General features: G+C 40.9%; 1 protein-coding gene and 1 long non-coding RNA gene across 3 annotated transcripts in view; one reads left to right on the top strand and one right to left on the bottom strand.

Moving 5' to 3' along the window:
• Positions 1-1,006: 1,006 nt before the first annotated feature.
• On the bottom strand, positions 1,007-16,591 carry LOC133480553 (claudin-1-like). 2 transcript variants are annotated; one of them, XM_061778776.1, is made up of 5 exons: positions 16,533-16,591; positions 5,195-5,615; positions 4,675-4,839; positions 3,022-3,100; positions 1,007-2,902 (listed from the first exon to the last, which is right to left on the bottom strand). In XM_061778776.1, the coding sequence occupies exons 2-5, from the start codon at positions 5,388-5,390 to the stop codon at positions 2,737-2,739; spliced, it is 606 nt and encodes a 201-aa protein (XP_061634760.1). In that variant the 5' UTR covers positions 5,391-5,615; positions 16,533-16,591; the 3' UTR covers positions 1,007-2,736. The 2 variants fall into 2 exon arrangements, with proteins under 2 accessions (XP_061634760.1, XP_061634761.1); XM_061778777.1 differs by lacking the exon at positions 16,533-16,591 and having other exon boundaries at positions 5,195-5,382; positions 5,478-5,615.
• Positions 16,592-16,728: 137 nt separating this feature from the next.
• LOC133481302 (uncharacterized) overlaps positions 16,729-18,939 on the top strand; it is a 2,874-nt gene continuing 663 nt past the window's right edge. Inside the window, exons 1-2 of the long non-coding RNA XR_009789515.1 lie at positions 16,729-17,992; positions 18,105-18,939. The exon at positions 18,105-18,939 is cut by the window's right edge and continues 663 nt beyond it. This is a non-coding gene — a long non-coding RNA (uncharacterized LOC133481302). The remainder of the gene's footprint in view (positions 17,993-18,104) is intronic.

Genomic DNA, 18,939 nt, shown 5'->3' with positions numbered 1-18,939 from the left:
TTTGCAACATTAAATGAATTTCATTTTATACAAATGTGTAATTCTCGTTTACACGCACTGATAAATTTCATAAGAAATCAGTGGCCCGCATTTGTGGGAGTATTTTGTAGCAGGCTCTCGTATGCCGTAGAAAATATTGAACCTGAAATGAAACTCAAGGTATTCAAACTAATTTGTTGGGGTTATAGTCATTTATGTTAAAAACCCTACCTACCTACCTCATAATACTAACTCACATTTAGTGTTTGTAGCGCCTTTCAAGAGATCTAAGGGTGCTTAGCTTTAGCTAATTTAATCAAAATATTTGGTCTATATTAGGTTCACCTTTTGCCAACTTTAAGCAGTGAGCTATTATTCAATGACTGCTGAAAGGTCATACCACTTAAAGAAAATGAGTGCCCAATCAGGTTGCTTTGAGGTTTTCTATTTCCAGATCCATACTGCCCACAGCCAATTGGTGGCACGTTTACATGCTATTAGGGGAGTACCATGATGTCTTGGCGAGGCATTTTCAAATAATTAAATGCTTCTACTGTAAAAGGAATGATTGCATTGCTGAGACATTTCTATGAAACATTCTTAAGTCGCGGCACGGTGGACGACTGGTTAGAGCGTCAGCCTCACAGTTCTGAGGACCCGGGTTCAATCCCCGGCCCCGACTGTGTGGAGTTTGCATGTTCTCCCCGTGCCTGCGTGGGTTTTCTCCGGGCAGTCCGGTTTCCTCCCACATCCCAAAAACATGCATAAATTGGAGACTCGAAATTGCCCGTAGGTGTGACTGTGAGTGCGAATGGTTGTTTGTTTGTATGTCCCCTGCGATTGGCTGGCAACCAGTTCAGGGTGTACCCCGCCTCCTGCCCGATGACAGCTGGGATAGGCTCCAGCACGCCCGCGACCCTATTGAGGAGAAGCGGCTCAGAAAATGGATGGATGGACATTCTTCAGTCATAAGTCAGCAAGTAAAAAAAACAATGTGCAAATGTGACACAATAATAACAAATCAAGCTATCTTTTGTTGCTGTTCTATTTATTATTCATCTATTGAATTTGTTTAGATATATGATATTGTCCAGAACAAATTATTTGCATACATACATAAATATCCACGTTAAAAAATAAAAAATCACATAGGAGCAGCTGGTAGATTCATACAGCATTTCCATATGATTATATACCAGGAAGAAATGTCACTTCACATAAAAATCTGTCATTTGCACAAGACATTCAATTGATGCACTTCCGCTGAGGAATACTCCCCCCCGACCCCCCAAAGCATTGTCTAATTGCTCTGTCCAATCTGATTGTGTTTTGTCACATCCATGTCTCATGTCTCTGCTAATTGCTCAACTCTATCCCCAGAAATGCAGGGACATCTTATCTGGAAAATGCCACTCCCTGTCCAATAAATTGCACTAGCTGCTCTGAAAGTAAAATCAAAGTAAAGATAAACACAATATTTTATCTTTCTTATAAAATGCTGTACACAAACTTGAAACTTAGCCATCGTATGTAACGAATAAAATAAAAAAAATAATAAAAAAAAAAAAATATATATATATATATATTTTTTTATTTATTTATTTTTTTAAATTTTTTTTAAATAAATTTATGAGTGAGTAGCACTTTGACTTCACCCATATGCTAGCTGTCACCTTCAAAAAATAAAATAAAAAATTCCCCCTTCCTCACTCTTCCACCTTTCTCTGCTTGATGTGCACACACTCACGGCTGACAATGAGGCACTCGAAAGCAGCCACACACACAGACTATCCGAAGGGAAGATGCATTTTTGGGTTGTAGGCATAGCTCGCTAGCTAACTGCATGTCACAACTGCACCAGATAACAACTGATACAAACAAAGGCGTTCAAGTTCTTAAATAGTAAGAGAGGGGCCAATCATGCCCAACTCCAAAGTGCGTTAAGCGACACCCCCAAAAAAATCAGGAAAAGTGAAATGGCGAAAAGCTGTTTAACGCTATATCTCCACAACTGAATGCATAGTTCTGTAATGCCACTGGAGAGAGCCTCATCATACCGTTGCAATACACCCGAGAGATCTTTTGAGATTAAGCGCCAGAATGAGGCAGCCATTTTGCATTCACTCAATACTAGAAAGCAACATAAATGGTGTTAATTCTGCGATATGAATGACTATGTATGAATTTGTGATAGTGTTGGAACTATTGCATGTCTTTACTGTTACTACAATTGTATAAAGACAAGAGTGTTATGGTTTAATGAGTAGTTAGGAGGTGTAAACTCTGCAACTCACGTGATTTTTTTATGAAGCTGTGTATGTCTTTACGGTTATGCACGTTCGTCTTTACCATCATAAAAAGAAGTGTATTTCATTTGCTCTGTCCAAAAGGACTGCCTTTCCTGTGAATGCCTAAAATTTGAGATCATCAATAACTTTTGAAACTAGGACTTTAAGCCTGGCTGTTTCTACATGCAAGACAGTCATCCATATCAAACCAAGGCGGCATTAAAAATTGCTAAATTAGATTTTTGTTTTTGCACAAGTGTCTTAACTGTTATTGATCAAAGTATATGAAAATCACCTATATACTACCAGGAAATTTAGCTTGAACTCGTTCGACTTTGGAGGTTCCACTGTAAATCAAAAACCCAGTGCAATGTAGGTATGGGTAATTTCTTCAGACAATGTACTGATGACTAATAGCAATTCATCAGTAGTCATGACAACGACCATAATCGCAGGTCCTTCCTGTGGACTAAACATAGTTGCTGTTGGGCTTGTTGGTTTGCAGGAGGCGGTTGGAGTTTATAGACCTGGACGACGACGACCTCGAGCACCTCTGACAGGTCAGGAACGCTCCGCCGAACGTTGTGAGGAAGCCGCCGGCCCAGCTCACAAACACCGCCTTGCCAAACTCAAAGCTGCACAAACGAACAGTTAAAGACCCATTACAAACCAGATGCTATACGGGAGAACTGCTGGAAGCGCATGTATATATGTGTGTGCGTGTGGGGGGAGGGGTGGATGATGGGGGAGTTACCTGTGGAGATGATGGGAATGATGGAAGTCGGCAACGATCTTCTTGACATACCAGGACGTTATGACAAACGTCATTAAACCTGCACAAAGAATAAGTACTGAGTAGACATTTCACCTGCATCTCCTATTGAGCCAAAATTCAATGTGCAGTGATGTTGAAGTGAGAATGACGACAAACGAGAGGAAAGAATGGAAAGAGCGGGCAGGTGAGTCCTTAAACAATAAACCTTACCCTAAAAGTGTATTGTTTAATTGCTATTGACCAGTAGCAGAATGTTTTAAATGCTAATTATTCCCATAAAAGCAGATGTAATTCATGCCACCACGCTGGCTGACTTCTGTCACTCACTGTTCTAATTTCAAAACAAATTTTCCCATTGAGATCGACTGTAAATTAAAAATGGTGAGATGCAGTGTAAATATCATGTAAAGTTGACTTTTTGCTTGGATGCTGTCAGGCTGTAGAGTGCCTTCCCACCCTTCAATTAAAATTAAACAGGAAATATATTTTTTTATTTCCAAAAATGTGTTTTTAAGTGAGCCATTATGACATCACAAACTCACTTTTTACATAATACAGTTTCTCAGCCTACGATTTGGATGCTAGGCCAAGCAAAGATCTGCCATTTTCAAGAAACTACAGGGAAGCAATATCAAGTCAAAGCCAAAATGTAAACAAAGCTGCAGTTAGCACAGATTATCCGTGTTTATCAATGTTAGTTTCTGATAACGGGCGCATACTGAAATGTTTGGTTAAGTGTCAACGCGAGGGGTATTTGTCTTATGTTTCCACTGCATGCGCCACATGCATGGGTCTGTACACTGACTGACGACTGTAACAAAATAAATGCCGCCTCCGTGACCAAATATAAAAATTATGAATTATGATTTCACTTCATCTTTATGTGTTTATGTGATTTCACTTCATCTTTTCCCTTCAGACTCTGGGCTGCTTGAAAGCAAGTAGCATAGCTACTCGCCTAGTCGCAATGCCCAAGCTCTGCCCCGTGTTGTCATGGTAATGGGGTGAGCAGTGGCTCATCTGGATGAGATGGAACCACTGCCCCACCCAAAACAGTGGTTCCATCAAGAGTGTAACAAGTGAATATTAAGTGGATATTAAGATATTTTTGTAATTCCTTAGAGAATTTTGACCAAAGAATGTTTGAGATTTTGTATTAAGACACCTGGAAACTGTTTAAAACTTCTGGGGGGAAAAAAAACATGATTTACAGTATGTAACAGTTTTTAACGGTCATATAAGGTTTTAAGAGAAGTTAAAATAAAATAAAAAATGTAATTAAATAAAATAGCACACCTTTAAATAACTAAAATACATAGTGGTGGTTTATAGGTACCGTATAGGTTGTCTGTCTTTCGACAGGCTTTGTGCTTGCTTCATTCGTATGTACACGCGCCACTTTTGAAATAAACCTGACCACTTCTGTGGTGGCATGACACAAAAGACAAAACAAAACAGCAAAACACAATTAGTTCTTCCTGATGTTCACTGAGCTGAAGTCTCACAGGATTTGCTGCCATCTCGCATGAGGTCAACCACGAGGAAGTTTGACCTTTGTGCCACATTTTTTCCAGAAAACTGGTTGAACCTCAATCATTACAGTAGGACAGTAAATTAATGTTGAAATCATACCTGCGGCCATGAACATAATCCCTCCAATCCTAGATACTGCACCCTTGGCAGTGGCTCTGCCTTCCATAAAGCGGGTGCACTTCATTCCGATAGTGGAGACCATTAATGCCACGACTGACAGGAACACGCTCAAAAGCAGAATACCCCTGGTTATCTGGACCTGATCTGGGAGTGGGCAAAAAGTAATGAATTGACTCTCTATGTTCATGTGGGGCCATTTCTTAGTGTGAGACAATACTCAGGCGAGTTATTTTGTTGGCTAAACCAGTGATTCAATCATGCCATGGTACATTAACAATAACAGTGTATACACCGGGTGCACTGTGGGAAATTATCCCATCTATGCTAGTGATGTAATAGTGACAAGATGGCAAGAGGTATATCATTAACCTCTGTATCCAGTCTTTGTGACAGTTTGTGTGTCATGTAAAGTTTGTGCCTTGGTTCAATAAAGCTAGGGAAACTGGCCTAAAATATACATTTTTCAACATCATCTTGTCAAAGTATCAGTCAAACTTACTTGACAGTTTTAGGAGAGAGTCGTGAACTTCGCACGTGGTCCTGTGACCGACGCTGCAGGTCATCCACAGGCCCTCGTAGATGCGATGCGAATGGCCGTGCATCTTCCACTCCACCATGATGGTGGCAGTCACGGTGGCAGCCACTCCAATCAGTGACAGGAAGAACCCGAGAAGCTGCAGTGCTGAGCTGGCCATAACATTCAGAGAGAGAGGAGTAAGCAGGATGCGAGAAGCACAATGAAAAAAGAAAACAGTGCTTTAAAAAGAAAAAAAAAAGTTAACTGGGAGGCTTTGCGTGAACAGTTGTGGAAGCTTGTTCAGAGTGTAGGACGTGCTGTGTGCTGCAGCCACTATTTATGCCGTGTGTGACGCACAAGAGGTCTCCACCGGTACCATCTGATGGGAAGTCCTTTTCTTTATCTGATAATTCCACAAATAGACACAAACAACACATTCGAATACAGTGAACTTTGACACACATTTTACCCAACATACAGTATTTTTGTATAGTATTGATGGTTTTTATAATTGTGTTGTGATAGTGGTGGTATTAAGAGGTGGATTAAAGATGCCATATTTTATCTAGTATTTGGGATGCAATATTGGCTCTATGTTGCCTCGATAAACATGTGAAATATGAATTAATATCATCCACACATTCCTAAATTACAGACGTTTTTCTGCTGAGACCTGAAATCAGGTCATTCGAATTTCTCAAGCTTATCTACGGCACTAGCAAAGAGTTCTGTTTACCTCTCCTCTACGGTGGCCGACAGGGGCAAATTGTTCCTGACACAATGACACACTCTTAGCAGTTTTAGCCACCATCTTCACAAGGTCTTTTGCTTTTGTTCTTGGGTTGATATGCACATTTCAGACCAAAGCACGTTCACCTCTGTGACACAGAACCCATCTCATTCCTAAGTGGTATGATGGCTGGACATTCCCATGCTGTTTATACTTGTGCAAAATTGTTTGAACAGATGAATGTGGCACATTCAGGAATCTGGAAATTGTGCAAGAAATCCAGACTTGTGCAAGTCCACAGTTCTCTTCTTGATATCGCGGTTGATTTTATTTATTTTTTTTGGGGGGTGGGGGGATTTCCCATGATGTTACACAAAGAAGCAGTGTGTTTCAGGTGTGCCTAATATAAAACTAACTCAAATGTTGACAGTACACCTATCAGAAGCTTCCAAAGAAATGTATCATTATATGGATTTTCCCAAACTGTTTAAAGCCATAGTAATATTCTTGTATATAAACGTGTGATTCTGAAGTTAGTAATGAAAAATTGCCTTTAAAAATCCATCACTCATTATTCTGGCATTTAGCAAAAAGAAGTAATATTGGTAATCATAAGACTACCAATATTATTAACACTTTCTAACTGTCTGACTTCATATAAGACAGTTAGAAAGTGTTTGTATAACAATACAATATAACAGTGTACTCTAGGGGGATGTTCTGATGTAAACTGGCTAAAGTTTTGATGACAAGTGGTCACATTTACACTTTTACTGTTTGTACTGTAATTTGTTGACAGACCATGTCATTGTAAAAGATAAAGAAAAAGACAGCACTGCATAGCACAAAGAAAACAAATAAAAACAAAATTAGAAACGTAAACATAGTACAGTCAGGAAAAACTGTAATGCAGTGCTGTATGTATTACAGTGCAGTCTTCCTCCACCTGACGTTTCTGGCTTTAGGGCCACAAATTCTCCTCCACATTACATCGAATATCTTCTCTTGCGATGAAGTATTTCAGAAAATTGGTTGATATACAGTAATGCTTCACAGATTTCCCATTGTTAGACAAAGTCAAGATTCACCTGGCAAAAAGTCTCATGGAAAGTCTAATAGAAATATATAAAAATATTCTTGACCGACAGTATGACAACTTCTCCAACCATCTTGCATGCAAAGTCTTATGCAATGAACTAGTGCCTAAATGTTATGGGGGGAACTATTCAATTGATAACACGATAAAACTTTTTGATCTACATGACATAACAACTGATAATGTAGGAAACAGCCGAGAATTGTACATCACCATTTGCATGGATGTACCAAAGCATTCGAAACTTCTTCAAATAAATGAGAAACTGCTTTTTTGGTGTGCACTATGTGTACACTATGATGTGAAGATTAAACTAGTAGTTTGGAGAATTAAAATTCTCATCTGAGAAATGTACCAAAGCGACTGAGAAAAACTGTAATATACAGTCTATATCTCTTTAAACTTGTATGACAGATAATAATGGTAACTGCGACTTTAAAAAATGCTCATCTAGTTAGCAAAGGTGTTATTACAGTAACAATTTAAACTGGGAACAAATTATTTTACTTTACATTATTTCCTATGATTGTATATTGATTCCAAAGCATTGTTCTTGTAATGTACTAATATAATTTTCTGGGTTTTTTGATGGATAGAAAGAGAGAGAGAGAGGGAAATCATTTCAAAACATTTTCCACCATAAATATGACCTCTGACCTGTACAGCAACCCAATTAGAAAAAAGAAATCGTTTCGAAAGGGGACGTAAAAACAAGTAACTGACATAATGTGGTTGCACTAGAGTGCACAACCTCTTATAACTGGGATGTGGCTGTATTCGGAATCGACCAATCACATTCGAACTCATGTTAAATGGGTGTCAGCAGTCATCTACCACCATCTAAAGTGCCTCTGACAAACACCAAATAAAGTTCAGATGTTCTAGTAGTTTTTTCCTGAGATTTTTTTTATGAGTAGTATTTATCTTGGCCTGATATTTTTTCACAAAAACCTAACATTTGAACAGGGGTGTGTAGACTTTTCATATCCACTGTAGGTATTTAGGTAGGTAGGTAGGGTAGGTAGGTAGTTAGGTCAGTTGGTTGATAGTTTTTTTTGTATAAATGTATAATACTGTAGTTATTTTACGTGATACAGTAAGAGCTACTGCAAATAACAGAGTAGGCGGTCTTATAAATCAGCTTAATAAATGAAGGTGAACCTGCTTTTCCTCAGCAATATACTGCAGCGAACATGTGTTTACTGGCACAAACTTTGTCTTCATTTTACACAGACAATTAACGCAAACCATTTGACCATATTTGGTGACAGGGGATGCCAGTTTGTAAACAGGCTAAATTTTCCAGATTGCATCAGCTTCCACCCTTTCCTGCAATAAGCTTCAAACTAAAAGAAAACACTTTTTCGTGTCATACACATAATTCATCATCATCACATTTGACTAAAAAAAGTTTATTTCTGGTTTTAGGAAATACAAATAAGATATATATACAGTCCGGTTGCATCATATTATTGTAAAAGTGCGCTTGGTGTGAGTCATTAACAGTACTGTCTGTCTGCAGGGTGGAGGCTGCACCAGATAGGAAATGGTCACATCAGGAAAAATCTCCTTATCCCCCAAAGTGTAAAACCTGGTTTTTATGTAGTGGTCAAATTTAAATCAATTGTGTTGTTTTTATAGCATGGAAACTTACATTCTGAACCAATCGACAACATATATGATAATAACATGCTTGTTCTCAGCTAAAAAGAATACGAATGAAACACTGTGCATCTTAGAGCTAAGATAAGTATTGTTGTTTGTTTACATGGAATCAAGAAAAAAAAAAACAAAGGTTCACAGAATAATGATAAGATCAGATATGATGTTTAACTAGAATGTCACTCAGAGTGCAAACCTCCACTGTTGAAAGAAAAATGAAATTGAAACCCTTGTTTATATTATTATTATATACTGTGCATATATCATCATCATCATCAGCCATATTCTATCCACTTCAGGATGAAGGCCTCTTCTTCACGTAACTATTGCGTCAGTTTGCAATTTGTTGCCACTGTATTCCGGTGTATTTAATAATTCCATCTATCTACTTTTACGTCTACGACCTAATAATATATATATATATATATATATATATATATATATATATATATATATATATATATATATTCAGTTTGCATGTTCTCCCTGTGCCTGCGTGGGTTTTCTCCGGGCACTCCGGTTTTCTCCCACATCCCAAAAACATGCATGGTAGGTTCACTGGGGACTCTAAATTGCCCATAGGTGCGAATGGTTTTTTGTTTATGTGTGCCCTGCGATTGGCTGGCAACCAGTTCAGGGTGTACCCCGCCTCCTGCCCGATGGGTCCCGCAACCCTTATGAGGATAAGGGGCTCAGAAAATGGATGGATGGATAATTTGTTCCTTGTCCATGCTCTTAACTCAAAACAGTCAAATCATCTTTTCCCATTAAAATGAATGGAAATGCCATCAAGCCGTTCCAGCTTCCCTGTCCCCCCTAGAAAAAAATGTGTTTTTGTTTTTTTTAATAAGGAAAAATAGCACTCTATAATATTGTACTTTATAAAAACACAGGGTAATAAAATAATTAAATAGAATAAGTGCCCGCTTTGGCCACCGGGAGGCACTACTGTATAATACTGTAGACAAACAAAGACGAATAGACATCTTTTTCTGCTGTTCTGCAACTCAGTAAATTGCTGTAATATAAGTCAATTTTTGTCGAGGGTGAAGAATATATGCCTGTGAGTAATGTTATAGTATTTGTCTATATGTGTTGTCCCACCATATGCGTTCAAATATCAATTTCTTAACCTGGTGGTGTGTTGGCTTGAAGGGTGGGGGATGATGCTGGTCCCGACCTGGCAGACCCAAACGTATTGTAAGAGTCTGCTGGGAACGTCTGGCTGAGTCCCCTGTCAGAAGGAGCTTCACCTTAGCGGTGCAGGCGCAGCAATTACAGGACACATCTGAAGGTTATTGTGCATGCAAGACGGTGTCAATCGACTTGCATGTGTTCGCAGATTCTTACCTCTGGGACTTATTCGCTTGTATTGGCGCCACTCATTCATTGCGAAAAATAACTCATAACTATACGGAATTTGCAATCTATTTCTAAAGATGTGTGACAATACTAATCGTATCACAGGACAGGTGCGCGGCCTAAGTGGTGCTGATTGCTGGGGGAGAGAGAGAGAGAGGGATGTGAGGCAAAAAGCACCACCCAAGCTCCAAAAATGGGGACTGCAGGAAACAACCATGACAGTACCCTCCCCCAACGGACGCCTCCCGGCTGATTGCTGGGGGAGAGAGAGAGAGGGAGAGAGAGAGAGAGGGATGTGAGGCATGAAGCGCCACCCAAGCTCCAAAAAAGGGGACTGCACGAAACAACCATGACAGTACCCTCCCCCAACGGACGCCTCCCGGCGTCCTCCCAGGCTTGACAGGGTGTGTCTCAAAAGTCTCTAATAAGAGAGCCATCCAAAATAAGCTTGCGCGAGATCCCGGAACGTTCTTCCAGGCCATACCCCTCCTGATCAACCAAAAACTGAAAGTCCCTGCCCCAGGGCCGCACATCAAAGATACACGACACCGTAAAGGCAGGGTGCTCGTCAATGGCGGGTTGGAGGGGGTACAGACGGAGAGCCAAGGGCACGGGTGGAGAGAGGCAGGGAAACATGAAATGTCGGGTGGATCTTATGAGATAGGGGAAGTTTTAACTGCACAGGAGTGGCGTTGATGATTTTGGTGATAGGGAAGGGACCAATGAAACGTGGAATGAGCTTACGGGATTCAGTCTGAAGAGGGAGGTCACGGGAGGATAGCCAAACCATCTGACCCATCTTGTACTCTGGCATGGGGGAGCGATGGAGATCTGCCAGCTGCTTGTTCCTCTCAGTAGAATGAGTAAGAGCAGCCCTGACATCCTTCCATACGGATTGGACCTGTAGTAGTTGCTACCTCACCGCAGGAACCGCTCCTGTTCCTTAAATAACGGAGGTTGGAAACCGTAACAGGCCATAAATGGAGATATACCTGTAGCGCAGCAGGTGAGGGAGTTATAGGCATATTCCACCCACAGAAGGAAGGTGCTCCAGGAGGCGGGATTGCGAGCGGCAACACAGCAAAGAGCAGATTCCAGGCTCTGGTTCGCCCGCTCCGTCTGGCTGTTGGATTGGGGGTGGTAGCCGGAAGACAGACTGGTTGCTGCGGCCACCGCCTTGCAGAACTCCTTCCAGACCATGGAGGAGAACTGAGGACCTCGGTCTGAGATAATGTCTATTGGAATGCCATTAAGTCTGAATATGTGGAGGACTAAGAGGTTAGCGGTTTCCAAAGCAGAGGACAACTTGGGAAGGGGTACATAATGGACACACTTGGAGAAACGATCGATGATGGTGAGGATGACAGTGTTACCCTCGGGGGGTAGGCCGGTGACAAAGTCCAGGGAAATGTGGGACCAAGGGCGGCTTGGAATGGGTAAAGGGCGCAGCAGACCAGCTGGGGGTTGATGTGAGGCTTTACGTCAGGCACAGACAGAGCAGGCTGAGACATACTCACAGTGTCTTTGACCAGGTTGGGCCACCAGAAGTGTTGTTGAATGAAGTTAATGTTAATGTCCTGTTTTCACTGTCTCTCCCTTTTGTTTTTTTCTGTCACTCCCCTTTAAACCTTTGTTCTGTCCGACTGAAATTTTTAACAAAAATCCATCAGAATACCAAGAATATATATATATATATATATATATATATATATATATATATATATATATATATATATATATATTTATATATATATATATATAGGGTCACTGATGGTGTAGTGGTACACTAGCTTGACTTTGGGTTCAGTTCCCACTCAGTGACGGTGTGAATGTGAGTGCGAATGGTTGTCTGTGTCTATATGCACCCTGCGACTGACTGGCGACCAGTTCAGGGTGTAGTCCGCCTTTCACCCAAAGTCTGCTGGGATAGGCACCCCGTGACCCTAACCAGGATAAGCAGTGTTGAAAATGGATGGATATATATAAAATGAAGGAGCTTCAACTCCGACCTCTGGCAGAACTTTGCCAACATCCCGGGGAAGGCGGAGGGCATCAAGTCCGAGTGGGCCATGTTCCGCACCTTTATTGTTGAGGGGCCCGACCGGAGCTGTGGTTGTAAGGTGGTCGGTGCCTGTCGTGATGGCAATTTCCGAACCCGTTTGTGGACACCAGCGGTGGGAGATGCCGTCAAGCTGAAGGAGTCCGAACGAGTCTTTTTGATCTGTGGCACTCCAGAGGCAGCTAATGGGCACAGACAGGCCAAGCGGTATGCAGATTTAGTGATCGCTGAGACAAAATCTCAGGAGTGGGAGGAGTTCGCTGAGGCCATGGAGAACAAATTCCGGACAGCTTCAAAGGTAATTCTGGTCCACCATCTGGCGTATTAGGAGAGGGAAGCAGTGCACCATCAACACGGTGTATTGTGGGGACAGGGTGCGGCTGACCTCAACTTGGGACACAGTGAGTCGGTGTGGCAAATACTTTCAAGAACTCCTCAATTCCACTGACATGATCCGCCCGGAGTTCCTAAAGGCTCTGGATGTTTTGGGGCTGTCCTGACTGACCTGCAGCCTGTGGGGTGGTGGTGCCCCTTGACTCAGCCTCCCTAGTAAGGTCTATTCAGCGGTTACGGAGAGGAGGGTCAATCAGGAAGTCAAATCTCAGATTCAGGAGGAGCAGTGTGGTTTTCGTCCTGGCCGTGGAACTGTGCCAGCGTTTGAGGGTACGTACATGGTAGTTGGCCAGTCTACATGTGCTTTGTGGACTTGGAGAAGACCCTGGGGAGGGTGCTCATGATCCTCAGTTGGAGAAGGGTGGCTCCTGCCCGAAGTGGAGGAATCTTGAGATACTTGAGATCTCAAGTATCTTGAGATCTTGTTCACGAGTGAGGGTAGAATGGAGTGGGAGATCGAGGGGGAGATCGGTACAGTGTCTGCAGTGATGCAGACTCTGTATCGGTGTGTCATTGTGAAGAAGGAGCTGAGCCGAAAGGCAAAGCTCTCGATTTACCGATTGATCTACGTTCCTACCCTCACCTATAGCCACGAGTTGTGGGTCGTGACCGAAAGACCAAGACCCACCGAGAGGAGGCCCCGGGAACGACCCAGGAGACGCTGAAGAGACTATGTCTCTCGGCTGGCCTGGAACGCCTCAGGATCCCCCAGCAAGACCTGGACGAAGTAGCTGGGGAGAGGGAAGTCTGGGCTTTACTGCTTAAGCTGGAAGAAAATGGATGGATGGATGCACTTTTTGGACTCTGATTTTTTTTGTCTGAAAACCGAAACAATATCTTTCATGTTTGTCATATTTTAAATGTAAATCCATCCATCCATCCATCCATCAATTTTCAGAGCCGCTTATCCTCACAAGGGTCACGGGAGCGGGTAGGAGGCAGAGTACACCCCGAACTGGTTGCCAGCCAATCACAGGGCACATATAAACAAACATATATTCGCACTCACATTCACATCTACGGGAAGTCTTCAGTTAACCTATCATGCATGTTTTTGGGATGTGGGAGGAAACCGGAGTGCCCGGAGAAAACCCACACAGGCACGGGGAGAACATGCAAACTCCACGCAGGCGGGGCCGGGGATTGAACACAGGCCCTCAGAACTGTTTTATATATATATATATATATATATATATATATATATAATTTGAAAAATCTATGCAGCCATTCATTCATCCATCCATCCATTCTCTGTACCCCTTTTCCTGACTAGTATAAAAACAATTTTTAAAAAAAAATCCACTGGACTGTGACAATATCAATGTGAGCTCATATTTGTTAGCTCATTTGTGTACAAAGCACCATAATTGAGGGATGATTCTTGTGAAGACCAAGACAGACAAAACTGAATAACCTTGATCAAATAGTTGTTTTTTTTTAAGCCTGCTCCACCTCCGAACAACCTCCCCTGCAAACAAGTTGAGCAAGAGAGCATGTCAGGTAGATGCCATCTAGTGTGGGTTTCCAAGAAAAAACACAGACAGGAAGGTCCTGATTGTTATGTCAGTCAGTGTCAGTCATTGCTTCCTTCCTCAACTGAGCATTATTAGCTTTACTTAGGAATATTTTTGTATTTTCTTATAATGGCTCTTATTCCATGGTACTTGTATATTTAAAGAAGCTGATGGTGGATATAAGCACTTGAAAAAAAAATAGGAGACCATTGTAAGATTAGAAAATCGAATAAAAGAAAAAGATTTCAAAATCAAGATTGGATTTTGGAGCCAATGGTGCTTGCTGTGCTTCTAACACAATCATATGGAAGCGTTCGCTGTGTCGTCACCAAATGGTCACGTGGTGTTTTGGTTGGCAGAAAGCCTATGGAAGTCAATAGCCGACCATGAGTTATCAGGTTATTCATGCGTCATCCATTTTCTGTTCCGCTTATCCTCACTAGAGTCGCGGGCATGCTGGAGCCTATCCCAGCCATCTTCGGGCGGGAGGCGGGTACACCCTGAACCGGTCGCCAGCCAATCGCAGGGCACATAGAAACAAACAACCATTTGCACTCACATTCGCACCTACGGGCAATTTAGAGTCTTCAATTAACCTACCATGCATGTTTTTGGGATGTGGGAGGAAACCGGAGTGCCCGGAGAAAACCCACGTAGGCACGGGGAGAACATGCAAACTCCCAAGTCTACACACCCCTGTTCAAATGCAAGGCTTGTGTAATGTAAAAAAAAATGTGTCCATAATAAATAAGTTCAAAACTTTTCCCACCATTGTTGTGACCTATATACTTTACAACTCTCTTTTAGAGAGGGAAGTAAAAATAAACAACTGAGATAATGTGGTTCCACAAGTGTGCACACCCTCTTAAAACTGAGGATGTGGTGTGTTCAGAATTAACCAGTCACTTTCAAACTCATGCTAAATGGGAGTCAGCATATACCTGCCATCATTTAAAGTGCATCTGATTTTCCCTATATAAAGTTACAGAAGCCTTTACCTTCTGTCTCTAAAATCTTTCTCTTTTTCTCCCAACAGGAGTTTTACGGGAGATAGGTCACACTAATGATGGAAAAAATGTAAAATATTGCAAAAACCTGGCATGTGAACCAGGGGTGTTTAGACTTTATAAATCCACTCAAGACATTTACAGAAAATTATATAAATACTTTAATTTCTTTGCATCTCATGATTTGTTGGCATAAACTGATAATTTTGCTGTGGTTTATTAATTTATTGTCTCTAAAGCTGTATATTGCGCAGAAACAGTTTTAGCACTGTCACTTTGTCATCTGGGAGAAATATGTATGGTGTCTAGTTTGTAGGAAAACGGTCCACATTGCCAGAACATGTTTTAGAACCTGGGATTCCTGTTTGTCTGCCAGTCATGATGCTCCAAGAAGAAATGGAAATGATGGCACACCATTTAATCATTTGAGGCCTGCCTATCTATCTATCTATCTATCTATCTATCTATCTATCTATCTATCTATCAGTCTGTTTAATGTGTAAATGGAACATTTCTTTGATAGGTGTAGAATTTTAAGGGAAATCATGCCTCTAAAGTTGCACAAAACCTCACATTGAGTGTGTTTAAGGAGTTTCCCCCCCTACATTTAACAGTGGTTAATTTATTTTTACACTTGCATGATAGTTAACAATGCTAAGAAAATTAGATGTTTACATTTTAATAACATTGTTGGCCCTTTTTTACACTAGCATGACATAAAAATGAGACAATTCAGTCACGTCTGTAACATTAAAAGTGTTTAAAGATTGTTTAGACTTCTTTTTAGACTTGTATGACAGTTAAGAATGTTAAAATAATACTTTATACGTTACATTTATGGTTGTGAAAGGGTTTTATGATCGAAGCATTATAATATTAACACCAATTAACCAATTTTTCCACTTGTGTGAAAATTGAGACTGATTAAAATCATTAGATTTGATGCGACTCAGGTTAAGACTGGATATTAACATCTTAAGATGCACAATGGTTAATGGTTTTTGCACTTGTATGAGAGTTGAGAATGTCAATAAAATTAGGTGTGTGAAGTATAAAAGTGTTCAAAAAGTGCTGTTGTTTTTTTACATTTTAATATTAAAAGTGGCTTATCTTTATATTTGTATGACAGGGAAGACAAATGTAACTGTACAGTGAAGTAAGGGTTGTGTGATGGCAATTTGATTGTTGTAACTCTCTTGGCGCTTAATTTCTTTAGTGTCATTGTTTTATGTAGCGAAACGCCTAATTTGAGGGACAGCACTGAAAGTAAAAGGCGTTTTATGCATAAAATTAGCAACTACATGAAATGTAGCCGCATAGCATTCATGCTAATAACATGGTGACACTAAACAGATTACAGTGCGTGATTCGCCCAAAAAAAACATATTTTAAAAGTAAACATGAAAAAAAAAAAAAAAGGTAAAGCTGGTGAGCCGAGATTTTAACCTTGCAGTCACAGTTGAAATATCATCAAAAAAAATAAATGAGCAAACTTACTTTTGGGCTTCCCATGGCCTGCAGAGGATGTGAATGATGAAACTTCCTGTGGACCATGTGACTCGTGGAATACTTCAAATTTTTCAGAAGGGGGTAATGCGTTAGGGTAACAAGACTGAGATGAAAACCCAAAGACACGACTTAAGTGTACATTTCAACTTTATTTTTTATTTTTAAGACTTATGGTATAGTTGGGATAAGGAGTAACAAATACTCTATGTAGATAAGATTTTCAATAAATTATATAGTAACGGAGACAGACAACAGTGGGGCTTTTCCAGTGTTCAAGGTAGTTTAAATTAATCTTTTAAATGGACCATTTCAGTGGATATGCATTACTTCATATGGGAAAATGTTCATTTTTGGTTACTTTGTTGTGTTTGATCATAGTTTCCACTGTAGAAAACAAATTATATTGTCTATATTTTACTGTATCCTACTGTTTTTATTCCTTTGGTACAAAGCTTGACTCTCAATCTGTATTCATAATGGGTGAAATACTGAAAGTGAACAGGATTTTATTGTCATATTCAACCTTTTAGCATTCTTCGCACCGTACCATGGGACCGATGGACTATCAATAAAAATAAATGAGGCTGTACTATGTCCTTTGTGCAAGCTTAAACAAAGCGCTTATAATTGCCTTGTCATGCATCCAAGGTTGACTCCCTGTACATTTTGGCCTGGCTGGTGCTCCAACCAGTCAGATATCATTCCTGCATCAGGCACAGTGAGCAAGTAAGTGCCCCCTGGCCAAACGGCCCATCTCACTTTTAAACACACTCAAGGAGATTTTTTTGGGGCACCTGTGGTGTCATGTTCGAACCTCTGCAATGAGTAGTGTGTGATAATTAAAATGCTTCCTGGTTCTATTAGTTCTGCAAAGTGGGAAAAAAAGGGAGGTGAATATGTGAATTAAAATCAACTTATTAGTAAGCGTGGAAGGGTGTAGCTCAATCTGATGGATTGTTTGTCACTGGAGGACAACTAACCTGTGTTGTGTTTAAAGAATACAAACTTGAAACTGTCCACGTCTTAGCCGTTCACTGACATTTAAGGTGTAATTTACTTAAATAATTTCCTTGTAGTTCCCCTGAGTGCTTACCGGTTATTCCTGAAGAGGCACCTTTGGACTTTTTTGGCCTCATAGCTTTAAAAAAAACCAATAGATCAAGTTGAAGGTCTATTTATTTGGCTCCAAAGAACACAGAAAGCCTTTTTTTTTTTTTTTTTGGTGCATTTACATAATGTCTGTATGGCGTGAAAGACAAGGAGAGAGGTAGGGGAGGTGGGTGTGCACCTCCAGTGGGTGTGTCACCCGTCATGTCTCAACACGGCGTGCTGGGCTTGATAGACAGCTGCACTCACACCTGAGTAGCCAAGGTGAGCGACACGAGTGAAAAACTCACCTGTGACACTCCACCAACTTGCTGGCTTCTTCTCGGTCATCACCGGAGCAGGTGAGTGCCGTGACGCTGAGCACAGTTGAATTGCAGACATGGTTATCCTTATAACACACACAGTAGTGATGATTTGACACTATAATGTTCGTGTTATGTTGTGTCTCCACAGGTAGTGTTTCACAGCTGTTCTGTTGCCCGCACCGCTAGAAACTTTGCCTGGGAATTTTTCACCTCAAACATTTCAGTCATTGTTTCTGGTCGTGTGTGCAACGTGCATCCAAGCCCGCAGGAAACGTGTGTATTTTTTTTTGTTTGATTATTGAGAAACTGAAGCGTTTCAGGCCAGGATGCATGTAACTGTTGCTAAGTGCATTTCAATTGACTCTAACCGGAAACACACCAGTAAATCTTTATATTTTTCTACAATCAAACCTTGCAGTTTGGTGGTGACATAAGGCCACATTGTGCATGGTAGTGGTGTTGCCACATGTAGACTCCGTGTGAATATGTGTGGTATGTTGGTGAACCAGCTTCACTCGATGATGATGATGATGGGTGTAACCCTTTCCCTTGACAGAGGCCTGATTTACTGCGAATGCTGTCAATTAAAGAGAAGGATAAGACATTTTCCGTTGCTAACATAAAATTGCACGGTTTGGCATGGTTATAGTGTATGGGTTGTTTCCAATATTTTTGAAAACGCTCTTTATAGATTTCAGGATTGTGCAGGTGTACCTAACATGTAGTCCATGCTGTGTTTATATTAGTGGGATATTACAGAAAACCCCTGCCATATCGCGGTTCATCATTCACGTCCTCATCATGTGACAGATTTTGTTATGGGTTTTAGTACACGGACAAGTTTAAATTTAGAGTTGCACCTTTTCAATGTGGTACCATGTTGTGCCGCGACTTGTTGGGCAGCACCGAGGTCGACACGGAGCGTAATTAATGGCAAAAAGAAGAGGATACCCATGCCCATTCAGTGTAATAGAGCACCACAT

The sequence above is a fragment of the Phyllopteryx taeniolatus genome, chromosome 7 (genome assembly GCF_024500385.1).
Source record: "Phyllopteryx taeniolatus isolate TA_2022b chromosome 7, UOR_Ptae_1.2, whole genome shotgun sequence".
Taxonomy (NCBI): Eukaryota; Metazoa; Chordata; class Actinopteri; order Syngnathiformes; family Syngnathidae; genus Phyllopteryx; species Phyllopteryx taeniolatus.
Note: the sequence above shows the minus strand (reverse complement) of the source record. Positions and strands in the feature narration are given on the sequence as shown.